Genomic DNA, 19,545 nt, shown 5'->3' on the forward strand with positions numbered 1-19,545 from the left:
GCTGACAGAAGGAAATTCCCAGGCACAAAGTTGCTCTAGGCCTTGTTATTATTTTGGGTTTATCAGCTCACAAGCATAGTCATTAGTATCAGGGGCTCACTGTTGAACCCTCACTCCCTCCCGGTCCCCACCACTGTACCTGGGAGACTGTCGCTGCTCCCCTAGGGACCACGACAGAGCACCACTGGCCAGGAACCCAGTACCCCCCCTACTGTGGTTTTTAATTGTTGCCACTATGAGTATATCCAAACATTACCATGCACCCTGGACATATGTTCTGTACAGCTCCCTGTCAGTCATATATCATCTGTCATTGGTATCCCATACCAGTATCCCTCCATTGCCATTGTTGAAACACTCTGTGATCCAGAACTCCCCGAAATTTGAAGCCCAATATAATGTCATGGTCCCTTACTAGGGAATGGCATATAGCGATGAGTTTAAAGGATAGATAAAGAACTTGGATAAAGTTAGATAAAGAACTTAGATAAAGAATGTTGACTTGAAAAAATTCCACATCCTATTTTTTTTTTTTCCCCCCCCCCTAATTATTCAGCTTTTCTTCACAGGAGTCCTAGACCACAGCAATGTATATATATAATATACAGCACTCCCACACATCCACCAGAAAACCCCTTCCCTTCCACAGTGATACTCTTACGCCCTATTCATATCATATTTACTTAAAGTGATGTACAGAGTCTGAGACACCAGCTCTCTAACAAGGTGACATCTGTGTCCACACTATGGTGCATACTTTAGGATACACAGTTCTTTACATTTTTAGTTATCCTATGTTTTACATTATGGTTTACACTATCAGTCTGTCATCTCCTATATGTTATGGTGTAATATTACATGTTTTATATCCATCCTTGTGTACTCTCAAGAAACTCCTCTCTTACCCCCCATTTACTTTGGTTCCACACATTTAACGTCCATTTTCCCTTCCACCTTGGTGCCCTCAGTGATAGCCAACCTCCGTTTCCTGAGGAGCCACTTCCAGAGATAGATGGAATAGTGTTCAGGGCCTAACTTGCTCAACTGCCCCAATGCCCTGGGAGCCACCCTTTCTCTCGAGGGATACAGTTCCCTCTATTGGATGGCATTAGTCCTCCCCAGGATGTGGGTCCACCCCCACTCTCACTACTTGGGTTTCTACCCCATGGTGTCACCCACTCTGGCAGAATGAGCATTTAGACATTCCCCAGGAGCCCGTCCTGCATCAGACCCTCCCCTCCGAGCATTCTAAACAGGTAACCCTCTTTATTATATTTTGATATGATTTTCTCAGCATTTTACTCTCCACCAACACCTGACCCTCTCCTGGTTCATATGCTACCCCTCCCTCCCCCCACTTTTGGGCAACGTTACCCACCCGTCCCTCCCCAGCCACCCTCAAACCCGCAAAGCCCCAAGCAAAGGCAACCCCTTGCCCCCCTTTTATCTCTTCTTTGTGTTCATACTTACCACCATCTCCTCTTAAATTCCACCCCTGCAGACATCGGCTCATATCCTTCCTCCACCCTCCGATTTCCTGCAAGCCTATCGTTCAGTCTCTTGCTATCTAGGGCAGCTTGTTTATTTCATATCATTGAGGTCATGTAGTATTTGTCCTTCAATGTCTGGGTTGCTTCACTCAACATAAGGTTCTCAAGATTCATCCATGTTATCACATGTGTTTGTATTGTGTTTGTTCTTACAGCCGAGTAGTATTCCATTGTGTGTATATACCACATTTTATTGATCCACTCGTCTGTTGATGGGCATTTGGGTTGGTTCCAACTTTTGGCAATAGTGAACAATGCTGCTATGAACATTGGTGTACATATATTGGTTTGTGTTCTTGTTTTCAGTTCTGCTGGGTATATTCCCAGCAGTGGTATTGCTGGGTCATATGGCAAATCTATGGCTAGTTTTTTGAGAAACCGCCATACTGTTCTCCAGAATGGTTGGATCCTTCTGCATTCCCACCAGCAGTGGATGAGTGTTCCCCTTCCTTCACATCCTCTCCAGCACTTGTATTCTTCTGTTTTTTTCATAGCTGCCAATCTTATGGGTGTAAGATGGTATCTCATTGTGGTTTTGATTTGCATTTCCCTGATAGCTAGAGATTTGGAACATTTTTTCATGTGCTTTCTTGCCATTTGTATTTCTTCTTCGGAGAAGTGTCTGTTTAAGTCTTTTTCCCATTTTTTAAATGGATTGTTTATCTTTTTATTTTCAAGATGTAGGAGTTCTTTATATATGCAAGTTATAAGTTTCTTATCAGATATATGATTGCCAAATATTTTCTCCCACTGTGTGGGCTCCCTTTTTACTTTCTTGACAAACTCCTTTGAGGTGCAGAAGGCTTTAATTTTGAGGAAGTCCCATTTATCTATTAGTTCTTTTGCTGCTCGTGCTTTTGGTGAGATATTCATAAATCCATTACCTATTACAAGGTCCTGTAGATGTTTCCCTACACTGCTTTCTAAGGTTTTTATGGTCTTGGCTTTTATATTTAGGTCTTTGATCCATCTTGAGTTGATCTTTGTATAAGGTGTGAGATGGTAATCCTCTTTCATTCTTCTACATATGGCTATCCAGTTCTCCAGACACCATTTGTTGAATAGGCCACTCTCTCCCAGTTGAGAGGGTTTGGTGGCTTTATCGAATATTATGTGGTTGTATATGTGAGGTTCTATATCAGAGCTTTCAATTCGATTCCATTGGTCTATATGTCTCTCCTTATGCCAATACCATGCTATTTTCACCACCGTAGCTTTATAGTATGTTTTGAAGTCAGGTAGTGTGATTCCTCCAATTTCGTTTTTCTTTTTCAGTATGTCTTTGGCTATTCGGGGTCTCTTTCCTTTCCAAATAAATTTCATAGTTAGTTTTTCTAGTTCCTTAAAGAAGGCTGCATTGATTTTTATTGGGATTGCATTGAATGTGTAGATCAATTTTGGTAGGATAGACATCTTAATAATGTTCAGTCTTCCTATCCATGAACAAGGAATAGTCTTCCATTTATTTAGGTCTTCTTTGATTTCCTTGAACAATCTTGTATAGTTCTCAGTGTATAAGTTCTTTACCTCTTTAGTTAAATTTATTCCTAAGTATTTGATTTTTTTATTTACTATTGTGAATGGTATTTGTTTCTTGATTTCCTCCTGATCTTGCTCATTATTGGTGTACAGAAATGCTACTGATTTTTGCGCATTGATCTTATAACCTGCGACTTTACTAAACTCATTTATGAGTTCTAGAATCTTCGTTGTAGATCTCTCAGGGTTTTCTATGTATAGGATCATGTCATCTGCAAATAATGAAATTTTGACTTCTTCCTTTCCAATTTGAATGCCTTTTATTTCTGGTTCTTGCCTCAGTGCTCGAGCAAGTACTTCTAAGACAATGTTAAACAGGAGCGGCGACAGTGGGCATCCTTGTCTTGTTCCTGAGTTTAGAGGGAAGGAGTCTAGGATTTCTCCATTGTAAACAATATTGGCTTTAGGTTTTTCATATATACTCTTTATCATGTTCAAAAAATTTCCTTGTATTCCAATCATTTGGAGTGTTTTTATCAAGAAAGGGTGCTGTATTTTGTCAAATGCTTTTTCTGCATCAATAGATATAATCATGTGATTTTTTTCCTTCAATCTGTTTATATGGTGTATTACGTTGATTGATTTTCTTATGTTGAACCATCCTTGCATACCTGGGATGAATCCCACTTGGTCGTGGTGTATAATTCGTTTAATGTGTTGTTGAATACGATTAGCAAGTATTTTGTTAAGTATTTTTGCGTCTAGGTTCATTAGAGAAATTGGTCTGTAATTTTCCTTTCTTGTGATGTCTTTGTTTGGCTTTGGTACTAGGGTAATGTTGGCATCATAGAAGGAGTTGGGTAATGTTGTTTCTGTTTCGATGGTTTGGAATAGTTTCAGCAGGATTGGTGTCAGTTCTTTCCGGAATGTTTTATAGAATTCACCTGTGAAGCCATCTGGCCCTGGGCTCTTCTTAGTTGGGAGATTTTTAATAACTGATTCTATCTCTCTGCTTGTGATTGGTTTGTTAAGATCATCAATTTCTTCTTTTGTCAATATGGGCTATTTATGTGTTTCTAGGAATTTGTCCATTTCCTCTAGATTGTCATTTTTGTTGGAATATAGTTTTTCAAAATATCCTCTTATGATAGTCTTTATTTCTGTGGGGTCAGTGGTGATATCGCCTTTCTCATTTCTTATTTTGTGTATTTGCATCTTCTCTCTTTTTTTCTTTGTTAGTGTTGCTAAAGGTTTGTCAATTTTGTTAATCTTCTCAAAAAACCAGCTCTTGGTCTTGTTTATCTGTTCAAGTGCTTTCTTATTTTCTATTTCATTTAGTTCTGCTCTTATCTTTGTTATTTCCTTCCTTCTTCTTCCTGTTGGGTTACTTTGTTGTTGTTTTTCTAATTCCTTCAAATGTGCAGTTAGTTCTTCAATTTTTGCTCTTTCTTCTTTTTTGATATATGAATTTATGGCTATAAACTTCCCTCTCAGTACTGCTTTTGCTGCATCCCATAAATTTTGGTATGTTGTGTTATCATTATCATTTGTTTCAAGGTAGTCATTGATTTCTTTTGTGATTTCCTCTTTGACCCACTGTTTTTCTAAGAGTGTGTTGTTTAATTTCCAAATCGTGGTGTGAAATCTGGGCTTCTTTCCCTTGCAAATCTCCAGCTTGACTCCACTGTGGTCAGAGATAATGTTTTGTATGATTTCAATCTTTCTGAATTCGTTCAGCCTTTCTTTGTGGCCTAGCATATGATCTATCTTGGAGAATGATCCATGTGCGCTTGAGAAAAATGTATATCCTGCTGTGTTTGGGTGTAGCGATCTATATATGTCTATTAGATCGAGCTCCTCTAATATACTATTCAGATGTTTTGTTTCTTTGGTGATTCTCTTTTGAGATGTTCTGTCCAGAATTGATAGTGGTGTATTAAAATCCCCCACTATAATTGTAGATGTATCTATTCTTTCACTTAGTTTTTCCAGCGTTTGCCTGACGTATTTAGAGGCACCCTTGTTAGGGGCATAGATATTTATGATTGTTCGATCTTCTTGACAGATTTTCCCTTTGACTAAAATGTAGTATCCTTCTTTGTCTCTCACAATTGTTTCACATTTAAAGTCTATTTTGTCTGATATTAATATAGCTACTCCTGCCTTTTTTTGGTTATTGTTAGCTTGTATGATTGTTTTCCAGCCTTTCACTTTCAATCTCCATGCGTCTCTGGGTCTAAGATGTGTCTCTTGTAGACAGCATATGGATGGGTCATATTTCCTTATCCAGTGTCCCAGTCTGAATCTTTTGATAGGTGAGTTTAATCCATTGACATTCAGTGTTATTACTATCAAGGAATTATTTGTGTTAGCCATATTTTGATTGGATTTGTGTTTGTCATATTTTGTTTGTATATTTTTTTTTGTCTTTTTTGTTGTTGTTGTTGGTCTTATACTCTCCTCCAACTTTGCCTTTCCTGTTTTTTCCTTTCTTCCTGCAGAACTCCCTTTAGAATTTCTTGAAGGGGAGGTTTCTTGTTGGTATACTCTTTCAGTTTCTGTTTGTCTGCGAATATTTTGAACTCTCCATCATGTTTGAATGCTAGTTTAGCTGGGTAGAGTATTCTTGGTTGGAAATTTTTTTCCTTTAGTACCTTGACTATATCATACCACTGTCTTCTTGCCTCCATGGTTTCAGAAGAGAAATCAGCACTTAATCTAATTGAGCTTCCCTTGTATGTGATGGTTTTCTTTTCTCTTGCTGCTTTTAGGATTTTCTCTTTGTCTTGAGCATTGGATAATTTGACAAGTATATGTCTTGGGGTGGGCCTGTTGGGGTTTATGACTTGTGGAGTGCGCTGTGCTTCTTGGATATGTACATCTGTCTCTTTCAGTAGATTTGGGAAGTTTTCAGCCATTATTTCCTGCAACACTCTTTCTGACCCCTTTCCCTTCTCTTCACCTTCTGGAATGCCTATAATACGTATGTTTGAGCGTTTTGCATTGTCATTCAGGTCCCTAAATCCTAATTGGATTTTTTCTATCTTCTTATTGACCCCTTCTACTATCTGTTTGATTTCTGATGTACTGTCTTCCACATCACTAATTCTCTGCTCTGTCTCTTCTAGTCTGCTGATATTTGCTGCAAGTGTATTTTTGATTTCTTGAACTGTGGTGTTCATTCCCATCATATCTGTTATGTTTTTGCGTATGTCTGCAATTTCCCCTCCAAGTGATGTCTTCATGTTGTTAACCTCTTTCATTACTGCATCAAATTTGTCGGTGATAAATGTTCTGAGATCTTTCATTGCTTGTGCCAAGTTTTGCTCCCCTTCGTGATTATTGGTTTGTTGATTGGATTCAGCCATGTTTTCCTGATTATTGGTTTGGTTCGTAGATTTTTGTTGCTTTCTGGTCATCTCTTTATTTTGACGAATTTAATCAGTTCCTTAGCTTCTTTGTCTGCTCTTGGAGGTTAATTAGTTGTTATTTTTGCACAGGTGTTATATCTTCTCTTTGTCACTTTTTTTCTTCTTATTCTAGTTACTTGTTGTTGGTTAAGTTCACTTTAGAGGAAAGTATTAGTGTTGGAGAAAGGCAATTGTGTAAGCAAGGGAAAAGTGTAAAGTTGTATTGGTGACGTATGTTAATAAAGCAGGAATATGAGATCTGGAAGGATGGAGGTTAGATTCATGTAGATTGTATAGAGTTATAGCTGTAGGTAGAGTACCTTTTATGAAGTTGATGACTGAATTTGGGAGGAATATGGTATGAACTACACAGCTATTGTTTTCATGAGAGAGGGAAAAAGAAAAGAAAGGTAATAGTTTCAAGAGTGGATAATAGACAGAAAACAGAACAAAGGTATTAGAAATTAAGAGTTAGACACTTTGTGGATCAAAGAACGGGAGGTGGGGGGTGGAATATAGGAGAGACAGTAGATGATAGTGGATATCAAGATGCAGGGGAAGGGGGATAGTGTAGGTAGCCTAAATCAGTTCACACAGAAATGAGGCAGTGGAGGATGGGAAAACCCAGCAAATGTGAGGTGTTCCCTGTAGCACCTATTGTATACTTGAATTAAAGTAAAAATAAGTGGAAGATGAGGGACAAGAGGGAAAGAGAAAACCGAAAGAAAAAAAAAAAAAAACAAACTAATTATAATAAAGAAAAAAGAAAGGCAAGAAGAAAGGAAGAAAGAAAAAGAGGATGGGCAAACGGTGGGGAACGGATAGGGAGAAGAGAGATACAGGTACACACGTGTCACAATTGCAACACTATCTAAAACAACAACTTCCCCCCGCTTTGCCCTAAAACCCCCCCGTCTGTCTGCCCAAATGGGTCTGCAAGCACCTCCCTTCCCACAAACCCCCAATAGGCCGCCCAGGGCCCACGAACTCCCCAGTACTGCAGATGCTCAAAAAAAAAAAAAAAAAAAAATTAAGTAAAATTAAAAAAAAAAACAAAAAACAAACAAACAAACAAACAAACAAAAAAAAAAAAAAAACAGAAACCCCTCCGCAGGCCCGGCTCCGCCCGCCGCGGAGGCTTAGACCGGCTCTGCCCGGCTTCTCACGCCGCCTTGGCCTGGCCTGGCTCCGCCCAGCTCCGCTCGCTACAGCGGCCCAGCCGGCTCCGGCGTCCACCTCCCGCCACCGCGGCCTGGACCGGCCCTGCCCGGCTCCGTACCCGCCGCGGCCTGACCCGGGCCCGCCCGGCTCCAAACGCTACCGCGGCCCGCAGCCGGGGCCTGACCCGGGCCCGCCCGGCTCCAAACGCTACCGCGGCCCGCAGCCGGGGCCTGCACCGGCCCCGCCCGGCTCCAAGCGCTGCCGCGGCCCGCAGCCGGGGCCTGCACCGGCCCCGCCCGGCTCCAAGCGCTGCCGCGGCCCGCAGCCGGGGCCTGCACCGGCCCCGCCCGGCTCCAAGCGCTACCGCGGCCCGCAGCCGTGGCCTGCACCGGCCCCGCCCGGCTCCAAGCGCTACCGCGGCCCGCAGCCGGGGCCTGCACCGGCCCCGCCCGGCTCCAAGCGCTGCCGCGGCCCGCAGCCGGGGCCTGCACCGGCCCGCCCGGCTCCAAACGCTACCGCGGCCCGCAGCCGGGGCCTGCACCGGCCCCGCCCGGCTCCAAGCGCTGCCGCGGCCCGCAGCCGGGGCCTGCACCGGCCCCGCCCGGCTCCAAGCGCTGCCGCGGCCCGCAGCCGGGGCCTGCACCGGCCCCGCCCGGCTCCAAGCGCTGCCGCGGCCCGCAGCCGGGGCCTGCACCGGCCCCGCCCGGCTCCAAGCGCTGCCGCGGCCCGCAGCCGGGGCCTGCACCGGCCCCGCCCGGCTCCAAGCGCTACCGCGGCCCGCAGCTGTGGCCTGCACCGGCCCCGCCCGGCTCCAAGCGCTACCGCGGCCCGCAGCCGGGGCCTGCACCGGCCCCGCCCGGCTCCAAGCGCTACCGCGGCCGGCAGCCAGGGCCTGCACCGGCCCCGCCCGGCTCCAAACGCTACCGCGGCCCGGCCCGGCCTGGCTCAGCCCCACCGAGCGGGGCTAGATGCCTCGTCTCCGCCTACCCAAGAAGGGAATCCTCTACAGGTAGCTGGGATCTCCGTGTATATTTCACAGACGAATCCTCTCTGTTACCTTCCCTCCAAATCGATGTCCAGACACCTCCGGACCAGCAAAAATCCCGAAACAATCCGGTCCCAAAGAGTCTCCAACGCCGCCCAGCCGATTCCCTGCAGAAGACTCTAACAGGGATGTTCACTCAGCCGCCATCTTGCCCCCTCTCCTCAGCCGCCATCTTGCCCCCTCTTCAGCCGCCATCTTGCCCCCTCTCCTCAGCCGCCATCTTGCCCCCTCTCAACTAATTTTAATAATGTATTTTATTTAAGCAAGTTTACCAAAATATTGTCATTTTAAAATATAATCAATATAAATATTGTTTTCAAAATCCAGTAGGTATTTTACACTTGTAGCATATCTCAATTCACACACCAATTTTTCATCAGAAACACTGGATCTGTATTTAGCTTTTATAAAATGTACATTTGAAAAAGTAGATTCATATACCCACATTGTCTCAATTATACTTGAGTTTTCTATAAATTGAATCAAGTATCAATTTTTATGTAAATTTAAAGTAATTAAAATTACATAAAAATAACATCTCACCTCCATGTCAGCTCTAGCCACACTTCAAGTGCTCAACTGCCCCATGCGCTAGTGGCTACTGCACTGGATGGCACCGACCTATAGGATCCCACATCGCAGACCATTTCCAAAAATTTGTAAGGTGGCAAATAGAGCTTTGGCAAAATTCCTTAAAGAACTTCAGGTAAATAAAGTGGAAAGCATAGATGAAACACTTTTTTTTTTCCTGGTGACATCATCATCTTTTTGGTGCATCGCTGTGCTGTGCAGGGTCCTTGTGCCTCTCTGCACTGGTCTGGGATGCCATTTTTTTTTCTTTTTACCAGGAGGTCATGGGATCGAACCCAGGTCCTCCATATAGTAAACAGGAGCTCAACTGCTTGAGCCACAGCCACTTCCCCTAGATGAAACTCTTTTATATTACTAAGAGCTAAGAAAAGCAGAAATATATTTAGGGTTTTGAAACTCTTCCAAGAGTTTGGAACTATCAAATAAATGCCAGATCACCACCAAGTTCTAAAGCCACAGGCATGGCCATTTGTCCTGAACATTCAGACACACACTGCTCTACCTAAGGGGGAATTTAATTCAAATATCAATGGCAGGAAGGGAATCTGAGTTGAAAGGATTTTTTCCAAAGATATGTTAAAAGAATAATAAAACGCTAAAAGCACAATGTATTATAAGTGAAATGATAATCACATTTAAAAATGGAAACAAAATTATACATCAAAATCCAAAACAAAATCTTTGATCTGGACATAAGAAAATAGGCTAAAGAAGATAAATATGGCAGCAAATAGAAATCTGTTAATATGTAGTAACACAGAAGATCTGAAAACTGGTAGAATCAACTTGGGAAACTGGATCCTAGGTATTTTAAGAATAAAGTAAGAGAATGAAAACCAGTCATGTAAGAATTAATAAGCACAGTAGACTCATCTCAATCTCCAAACTATTTTAACCTGAATAGCTGGTAAAATGGGCAACTTTAATGGAAATTAATCATTCAGCCTGAACAAAATCAGAACAGCAATTTTGAGTGTGTACATGTGTGTGAGAAAGAGAAAGGGAGAGAGTGAGAATTGGATAAAACTGCAGAGAAAGTAACTACTATAACTCTTCAAGTTTACCAGATGTAACAAAATGGAATTGAGCGGTTTTAATGTCAATTTCTAAGTCACAGGTTTCTTAAATATACCATTTCTGTGTGAAGGCCATTTGAATCACTCTGAAAGGTGGGAGTGAATGCTTTCCAAATTGGAAAGTGTGGTAATACCAGGGTGGAAAGAAATGAAAAGAAATAGTCTTTTTCTTTCAGCAGGTTAAACATAGCTCTAAACCTTCCTAAAGCAAGTCCACAGATCCATCTCGAAGCCTCACTGTTTAAAACAAATGGAGCTGTGACCCTGAATGACAATCACCATGGAGGCATTTTAATATCTGTCAAATTTGGCTCTAATGCAACAAAATTTCTTGTGTTCTATCTCCTTAATATCTTAGGGCCCCAGGCAAGTTTTGGTTCAGTGCTTATTCCAGACTTACCTCAGCATCCTCTCCTCTGGGAGACTTTACTACCTTCCTCCAAATATAGGTTGGACCCTTCCCATAAGTTCTGGCAGCACCCCTTGCTTCTTTCCACTGCGGCATTAGTGTACTTTTCTGCTTGCTTAATTAATATCTCTCCCACCATCTCTTCTTCTATCTCTCCCATTGAGTACTTGAGGACACAAACCATATCTGATTTAATTTTTGAATCCTGAGCACCTAAAATAATACTGAGATTATAACATTACACTAACAGAATGAATGAATGAATGTATTAACAAAAAAAATAGAAGTATTCATATTTGTATTTGCACAGTCTAAAGAAATGATAGAAATCCGATAAACAAGGAAAAAGAATCCTCTTTTCCTTTAGATAGATATTCTAAAAAGTATAAATTAATGATAGAAACTGAGATACAAAAGATTGAAACTTAGTCTTTTATCTTATCCACAGTGATGTCAATGATATAATAATATCTTCATCTATAATGAATAAATCAAAATCTGCAGACTGGTCTTCTAATATATACATATAATCTTACAACTTGGTCTTACCCTCTTGAACTATAGACACTGTTGAGAGCTAATAATCAATGTGTCTCTTCATACATTTTGATAGAACATTGTATTTACTATCAAATACATTCCATGGTTTAAAAAACCAGAATGGCTAAAAAAAAAAAAAAAAAAACCTTGCAAAATATGATCAATGTAAATGTACTGTAGTAAAAATTATGCTGCAATATTAAGTTTATAACTGTTTTGCAAGAGTTTAAAGCAGTAATGTGAATTTCTTTCAATAAGGCTACAGTTTAATTTTTTCTGGGAAAATATTTTTAATAGGATTACTGACCCTTTTAATACTCATGGAAAGAAAATGAATCCCATAAGCATTATGGCATATAACTATTAGAAAAACAAATAGAACAGTCAGTCAGTGGAACTGGTAATGGACTTAAGAAACTAAATGTACTAGGGAAATGTACAAAAGTACATGTAATGATAACCACTTGAAGAGAGAAAAGATCCCACTACATATCAAAACAACGCACTGAGTCAAAGGAAGGCTGGGAAAGGGAAAAATGGAGACTTTGAGGAAATACTTTTATATCTTTTTAAGTTCACCTTGACCAATTCTAACTATCATTCAACTCTTAGACTGGTCCCTAAGTCCTGTTTGGTTTTTCAGAAGACATTTAAATGTTTCAGAGGGGAAAAAAGGATGCTTACTGGTGTAAGACATTTTTACACTCACAATTCTTGGTGTTTTAAGAGGAATTCTGTGACATCATTAGTTTATAATGTGAACTGGTACCTAAGGATATTGTGAAAGAAAATTAAAAAAAATAAAAAAACTAATGTGCATGAAGATGCAGTTTATATGATTTGTGAAATCATTTATTTCAACTCAATTTGGGGCATAAAACTGAACTCAGGGAAGCGGACTTGGCCAATGGATAGGAAGTCCATCTACCACATGGGAGGCCCACAGTTCAAACCCCAGGCCTCCTTGACCTGTGTGGAGCTGCCCACGCACAGTGCTGATGTGCGCAAGGAGTGCCATGCCACACAGGGGTGCCGCCCACGTAGGGGTGCCCCCCACTCAAGGAGTGCGCCCCGTAAGGAGACCTGCCCAGCACGAAAGAAAGTTCAGCCTGCCTAGGAATGGTGCCGCACACACGGAGCTGAGACAACAAAATGATGCAACAAAAAGAAACACAGATTCCCGTGCCGCTGACAACAACAGAAGCGGACAAAGAAGAACATACAGCAAATGGACACAGAGAACAGACAACTGGGGGAGGGGGGAAGGGGAGAGAAATAAATAAAAATAAATCTTTAAAAAAAAAAAAAAAGAGGTCACCAGGGAGTGGATGTGGCTCAAGTGTTTGAATGCCTGCTTCCAACATGGGAGGTTCTGGGTTTGGTTTCCCGGTCAAAAATCAAAAAAACAAACAAGCAAATGAAAAAACTAACTCGGGGGGCCAATGTGGCTCAGTGGTTGAGCACCAGCTTCCCACATCCAAGATCCCAGGTTCATTCCCAGTCCCAGGTCCCTCAAAAAAAAAAAAAAAATGAAGTCACCAGATCTGTACCAGTTGCTTTCTTGGCATGCAATGATCATATCAGAATTTGAAAACAAAATAGACCCTTTATCCCCAAAACAAGTACATTGTAATTCCCTTGGAATATCAAACTCCTTGCAAGAACTCCTTACTCTTCCAGGGTACATAAATAGAGTCATCCTTATAAATAACTTCAAAAATAATTGGGATCATCAAAATGTCATTGACTTAACAGATAGCATTAATTCTGCAGCTTTTATCCTTGTTTTTACCTCTCTTTGAGCCATCCATACTGCCATGTTTGAATCCAGAAAACAGCAGTTAAATCTTTAGGCTCAGAGAACACACACCCTTTCCTGAATCCAAGTTCACAGAATAGAAAATGATTTAGCCATTAACAAGTTTAATTTGATCAACATAGCATGTTAAAAGCAAGTCATTAATAGCCCCACAGTTAACTACATATTTCCTAGATCTTCCATTTCCCCTAAGTATAAACAAAACCACAGATAATGATATTCCAACTACCTTCTACAATAAAAGAAACAGGTTGTAATCATTATCTTCACTATACGTGCCCTTCTATCACAACTGTTCAGGACACATGAAATCAGGAGTCAGGTATCTTGAGAGTGTCATGACTTGGAGATTATGAAACCCCCTACTCTCAACCTTGGGTACACATTAGAATCACCAGAGGAGATTTTTATAAAATACTCATTTCCTGGACCCCACGATTTAAGATGGTCTCTGGTATCTGGATGGAGAACCAATGGCTTCACCAATAAGAAGAAAGGACTCAGAAATGACCACGGTTGAGAACAAGCTAGAGGCAATCTGAAGCAATACTTAGAACAAAAACTACAAACTCAAATGCCTACAAGAGCCACTGGAATCAACGCAGCAGGCAATGCAGACATACTTAAATTGTGTGAGTGCCAGAGAACATGACAAACTTGACAGCTCACAAGCTCATGGACAATAGCCACTGGCTCCTGACCACTAACTGATTACTGCCTTGAGGGAATACTGACCCTGGAATAACAGATATTCTGACTTAATCAGGAAACACCAGAAATCAAGATTTTTATGTAAAATGTCCCAACTTTTAAATGCTCACTCAAATTAAACAAGGAAGACAACAACAGCACTTTGTGTGCCAAGGAAAACACACAACTGAAACACAAAGCATGGATTTGGACTTTAGGCTTCAGTTTATCACTATGCTAAAGGTTTTACAGGGATTGACTCAATTAATCCTCACCAACTTTTAAGGAAGCTACTAATGTTATCCCCATTACTGGGAGGCACTAAGTTAAATAATTTCCCCAGGGTCACACAGCCAGTGAATGGCGAAGCCAGTGTCCAAATACGTGCAGTGTAACTCCACAAGCTTAACCAGTGTGCTATATTTCCTAAAAGTTTTAAATAGGCTATTAACACTTGAATTTCGTCAAAACTCCAAGGAATATAGTAGACTAAATATTTTCTCAGGTCCTTTTTTGTTGGGGGCGCTACCGCCATTTTGCGGACCGCCCCACACCAGTAGAAAAAATGGCGGGCGGCATGATTCAGCACAGTTTCCCCCTGCTTCCTGCCTCTCCCCGCCCCTTTTTCCCCCGGAGCCCTTTCCAAGCCATATAAGGTCTTGTTCCAGCCCTGACCAATCCCCTTGCAACACGAATGCTTAAGGTGCTATATAAGCTTGCTCTGTACAAAAAGAATAAACGGAAGAAGACGACACACCATGGTGCGGCTCTGAGTGGTTCTTCCCCACCATCTGCCCACTCCCTCTCTCGGGTACCCTGTTGTCCTCGTGGTCTCCGTACACCCGCTGGCAGGGCAGGAGAGCACACTTTTTAACTCTCAAATTCAGTGGCTCTGACTAATACAACTGTTGACTGTAGAAAAAGCATTCATAAACATGTATCAGTCATGAATACCCTAGTAAGAATTGCGTGATCAAAGGAATGAAATGAATGCTCACTCAATGGTCTCATGTTCTTTCTGAAAAATCAGGAAAGACATAACATTATAATAAAATTCTTTATTGCTGTAGAAAGTTTACTCTTCCATTTTACCTTTTGAGATGTAAGTAAAAGTACTCAGAAATTCTTCATATGTTTGCTCATGGCAATTAACAAACTTATCCAAGACTTCTTCAGTTAACTGATCTTTATCCATGATCTCCAATCCTGATATTTGGGCAGGCATTCCTATTCACAGGGCAGCTTTATCTATGAGAGTAAGAAAAACACAGATTAGAGAGAGTCACGCCACACAAGGTCTAGTATGAAAATACTCTGGATGAGTAGGTAGAACAGTTCCCAGGCCTCAAAAGGATAGATCAACAAACACTAGTTCAAGAGACCAAAGTTGTATTCATATCTTTGCTGCTGAATTTTGCATCTCAATTTTATTCTTGTTTCCTCACTGCCATCTTTTTTTTAAGATTTATTTATTTATTTCTCTCCCCCCTCCCCTTATCTGTTCTCTGTGTCTATTTGCTGTGTCTTCTTTGTCCAATTCTGTTGTTGTCAGCAGCACGGGAATCTGTGTTTCTTTTTGTTGCGTCATCTTGTTGTGTCAGCTCTCCGTGTGGGTGGTGCCATTCTTAGGCAGGCTGCACTTTCCTCCACGCTGGGCAGCTCTCCCTACGGGGCACACTCCCCATGCGTGGGGCTTCCCCACACAGGGGACACCCCTGCCTGACTGCCATCTTCTTAATTCATAGGAATTTCATCCCATAATTACACAATTAAAATTCAAAATCTTTCAAAGTGAGAGGAATTTTAAAAAGTATGTCAACCTACCCATCAATGATAACAATAATTAGCTAATATTTATTTGCAATTTATTAGCACTTACTATGTTCCAGGGACTGTTCTGAGCATTTTATTATAATAATCCTAATCTAGGTTGCAGAGCCAGTAGGTAGAAGAGCCAGTTCTAGGAACCTGATCCTAGAACCCAAGTCCTTACACATGTCACTATTTTCACTGAAGCACTATTTTCAGTTCACTTTGCTGTACTCAATCCACTGCTTTACACCACCCTGCTCCCATCCTTGCCCTGGAACTATCAGTTGACTTGCCTGAGGTTTAACACATCCAAGGATTGTGAACTCAACATGACAAAGAACCCTTGGATGGCTCTATTAAAGGCTCTTTCTAAAACTGAGCCTAAATCTGTCCCCCTGTAGCTTGCCCCAACTAGTATCTGAGACCCTGGGGCTGTAGTGAATAATTTCAATCCTTGTATATGACATCCTTTAAAATATTTGCAGTAGTCCATACTGTCCTTTCTAATGGCCTCATTTCATTCACTGAACTAATTTCCTTTTTCAAAACCCAGTTCAGAATTCAATATCTCTCTGAAGCCTTTGCTCTCCCATCTTCCACCAGTACAGGAAGAGTTATTAATAATAATCATAATTCCTCTAAGCTGCCTCTTAACTAAACATCTACAGTTACACTTACCACACTGTATTGGAAATAGTTATATACTATTCCATTATATAGTCCTCCACTAGACTCAGAGTCCGTTTAACAGGCAGGGTCCATCTTTTTTCATCTTTCCATCCCAAATGCCTAATAGCTCAGGATGTGGCATATCAGTGGCAGTCAATCAATACTCAGCTACAATTATTCATTTGAGCAGGTACTCCAGCCAAGCACTGCTAGAAGCTGGCAAAATGTTTGGCTAAATATGCCCAGTTTCTTCACCTGCACCTTGTAGAGGTTGGGTTCAAGTCCTTGCATCCTCCTGATGACTCTCTCTGGAAAAGACTTCACATTGCCTATATCCCTTTTAAGATACCCCATCTAAAACTGAAGACAGGACTCCAGATACAGTCTTACCAGCACAGGATACAATAATATTGTATCCCACATCCGAGGAATTGCACTCCTGCTATGGAGCTGAAGACCACATTTGCCTTTCTGGTGGCCCTTCCACATGTCAGTTCATTTATAACATACTGCTAGTAACTAAATGCCTGTCCATTAAGATGCAATACCTCAGTCCTGGACTTGCACAGTTTGAATTTTATTTTTACTTGTGATATTTCATCATGTTAAACACCATTCATTCTGTAAAATGTTCTTTCATAGCTTTGAGAAAATTGAGAAAATTTCTGCTACAGAAAGCAGAAAAGTAACTACTGCCCTATGTAATTTGTGGAAGCCATTAAAAAGAAGTTCTCCAACACTGCATAGCAGAGAGAGTGCCTACATTCCTTCTACTTTCCTGAAACAAAGTAAACAAGTTATGAATTGTAGTTTCCTTCCATCTTTCCCTTATACATTTATCCATCATAAAATACAAATATTTCAAGGTAAAAATTTTAAGGTTTTTAATTAACCCCTTACCCCGCCCAATCCCATCCATCAGAGATAACTGCTGTCAACAGTTTGAAGACCATATTTCTAAACCCTTTTCTATGTTTATACAAATAGTTCTTTCCCCAAATTTGAGTCATATTATTTATTACTTTTCAACTTGCTTTTTAATTTAATAAATATGAACATCTCACTTTTTAATAAAAGATACAGATCTCACCTATTTTTTTTTCAAACATATATAGTAGATGCTAGCTCTGTCACTATTTGTGTAACACTGGGAAAGTTACTTGATCTCTCTGGGCCTCGGTTTTCCCTCATCTATTAAGAGGGACAACAATAATGCAGGCCTACACTTCCTCAACCATAATTGCAAAATACAAAAGAATTGAGGAAAAAAACCAAAAACATTTTCATAGGATGATGCCCAAACTTATTTGGTGGCAAAACCTGATCTGGATTAATATGAGTGACTTTTATTTATTCCATTCAGTATGACTATTCATATTTTCCTACAGAAATATTAATAGGCTTGCTTATGAGGTGCTTTCACCATTTGAGATTTTTTGTAAAATATGGTATATGCATTGATTACCTTTCTAGACGCCCCAAATTTCTGATTTCTGAAACATCTGACAACAAGGGTTTCAAATAAGGAATTACAAACATACGCAGAGCTCATTGTATTGTAGTGAGGATTCAGTAAGTACACTTGGTACCTCAAAAAATGTTAGCCATGATGACGATGATGATGATGATGACACTAGAATATTCTTAGCATTCTGCCTACAGAAAGATCTACTATGACTGTGACTGCTCTGTCTTTGAAGGTAATGATGTTACCTAAAGATAAATCAATATAATTTCTCATATATTACAACCCCACATAAAACATGGTTTTGGAGAGGGCTGAGAGAAAAACAAAGTGTATAGCTCAGTCCCAGATTAAAATGGAAGCAACTATGTCAAAATATTTGTACCTGAAAATTAGACATACTACAAAGTATATTATAGCTTGGACAAATTTAGGCTGCAGCAATGCAATACTTAATAAATTACTCTTGCAGTTGCTAGATAATAATGATTAATAAACTCATAGGTGGCTATTATTTTACCATCAGTAGGACTTTTACTTAATTACCAGAATATCAATGTCAATCTGCTTTTTTTTTTCAAAATGGAACCCCAGCAAATTCCAACAATGTATTTTATCAATACCCTCCTCCAACTATTTCTGATAATCTACTTTAATGAACAAGTGCCAAGCAGAAGCAGCCAGGTTTGCTGCAAATGTCTCCTTGTAGATGCTTTAAGAATGATAGTAGAAATTTCTTTCAACTTCCTTTCCAGTTCTCAAATTGGTATATTCTGAGTTTTTATCCTTAACATAGCTCAGCAGTACTAAAGATGAATAATCAATAGATTATGCATAGACAAATTCAAAATCCTCCAAGGCCTTTAATTTTATTCATATGGTTATTACAATACAGAAGAGATGGTTTCATGTTTTTATTGACTTCTCTAAGACTTTCACAAAATCCAGTTTCACAAACTGCCATTATTTGAACAGTTTAGCAAATACACATCTTCAAATATAGAACTTTCCTTATCTATTAAAAAACAAAAAACAAAAAAACAGCCTAATATTAAAAGTCCTCAGGGACTGACACGGCAGATAATCATTTACCAGACTGTCAAGTGGTTTATGCAAATCCTAGTGGTTTTCTAGAAGGAAGCAAAGTGTTCTCACTTACCATTCACGTACTTTCATGTTTTTACCATGAAGTATTTTTACAAAAGAAAAATAAAACAAAACAAAAGCTGTGCCTGGATAACAGGAGTCTTTGTTTTGGTTTTGTTTTTATTTCTTAAGGCTTAGAGCTCTGTATGAAAGATCCAGAACACACTGTGATAATAAGTCAATGTGTGAAAATATCTGTTAGTAAATCAAAAGCAAAAACTTTCACAGCCACAGCCTCCAGAAGGAAACACAGAGAGCATACACTGCTCTGCCTGAACTACTAAACTTCCCTTGACGACCACAATCCTGGTTAGGAACAGAGGTCTCTTCCTACCAAGTCACTGAGAAATAGCAAAAAAAATGATTAATCTTCCCTGGAGTCCTATTTTCTGCTATCAAATACGGAAACTAATATCCACCTGAGCCAGTCAGTGCTATGTGCTCTCTGAAAGGACACTGTCATGAACTGTGCTACATGTAATTAATTCCATTGATTTAACACATCTTTCATGTTTATTTTCAGGCTCCCTGCTTAAGCACTTACCCAAACTAAATGCAAATTTAAGTAGCAAAACAGTAAGCCTTAAGAACAAATCACCACAAGCCAGTCTCCTCTCAAAGTGCAGAGCCTGCTTTTTAATGGCACAGGGCATGTCTGCAAAGAAGGGTTTTTGTTTGTTTGT

At 40.4% G+C, this 19,545-nt stretch overlaps 1 protein-coding gene across 5 annotated transcripts in view; it reads right to left on the reverse strand.

The window, feature by feature from the left end:
* The window catches only part of IFTAP (intraflagellar transport associated protein), a 92,729-nt gene that overhangs the window by 60,447 nt on the left and 12,737 nt on the right, over positions 1-19,545 (reverse strand). For all 5 annotated transcript variants that reach the window (XM_004483175.4, XM_012521457.3, XM_058305556.1 and 2 more), the window contains one exon: positions 14,863-15,018. In XM_004483175.4, coding sequence (XP_004483232.2) covers positions 14,863-14,995 — 133 coding nt within the window. In that variant the 5' untranslated portion in view covers positions 14,996-15,018. The remainder of the gene's footprint in view (positions 1-14,862; positions 15,019-19,545) is intronic.

The sequence above is a fragment of the Dasypus novemcinctus genome, chromosome 10 (assembly GCF_030445035.2).
Source record: "Dasypus novemcinctus isolate mDasNov1 chromosome 10, mDasNov1.1.hap2, whole genome shotgun sequence".
Taxonomy (NCBI): domain Eukaryota; kingdom Metazoa; phylum Chordata; class Mammalia; order Cingulata; family Dasypodidae; genus Dasypus; species Dasypus novemcinctus.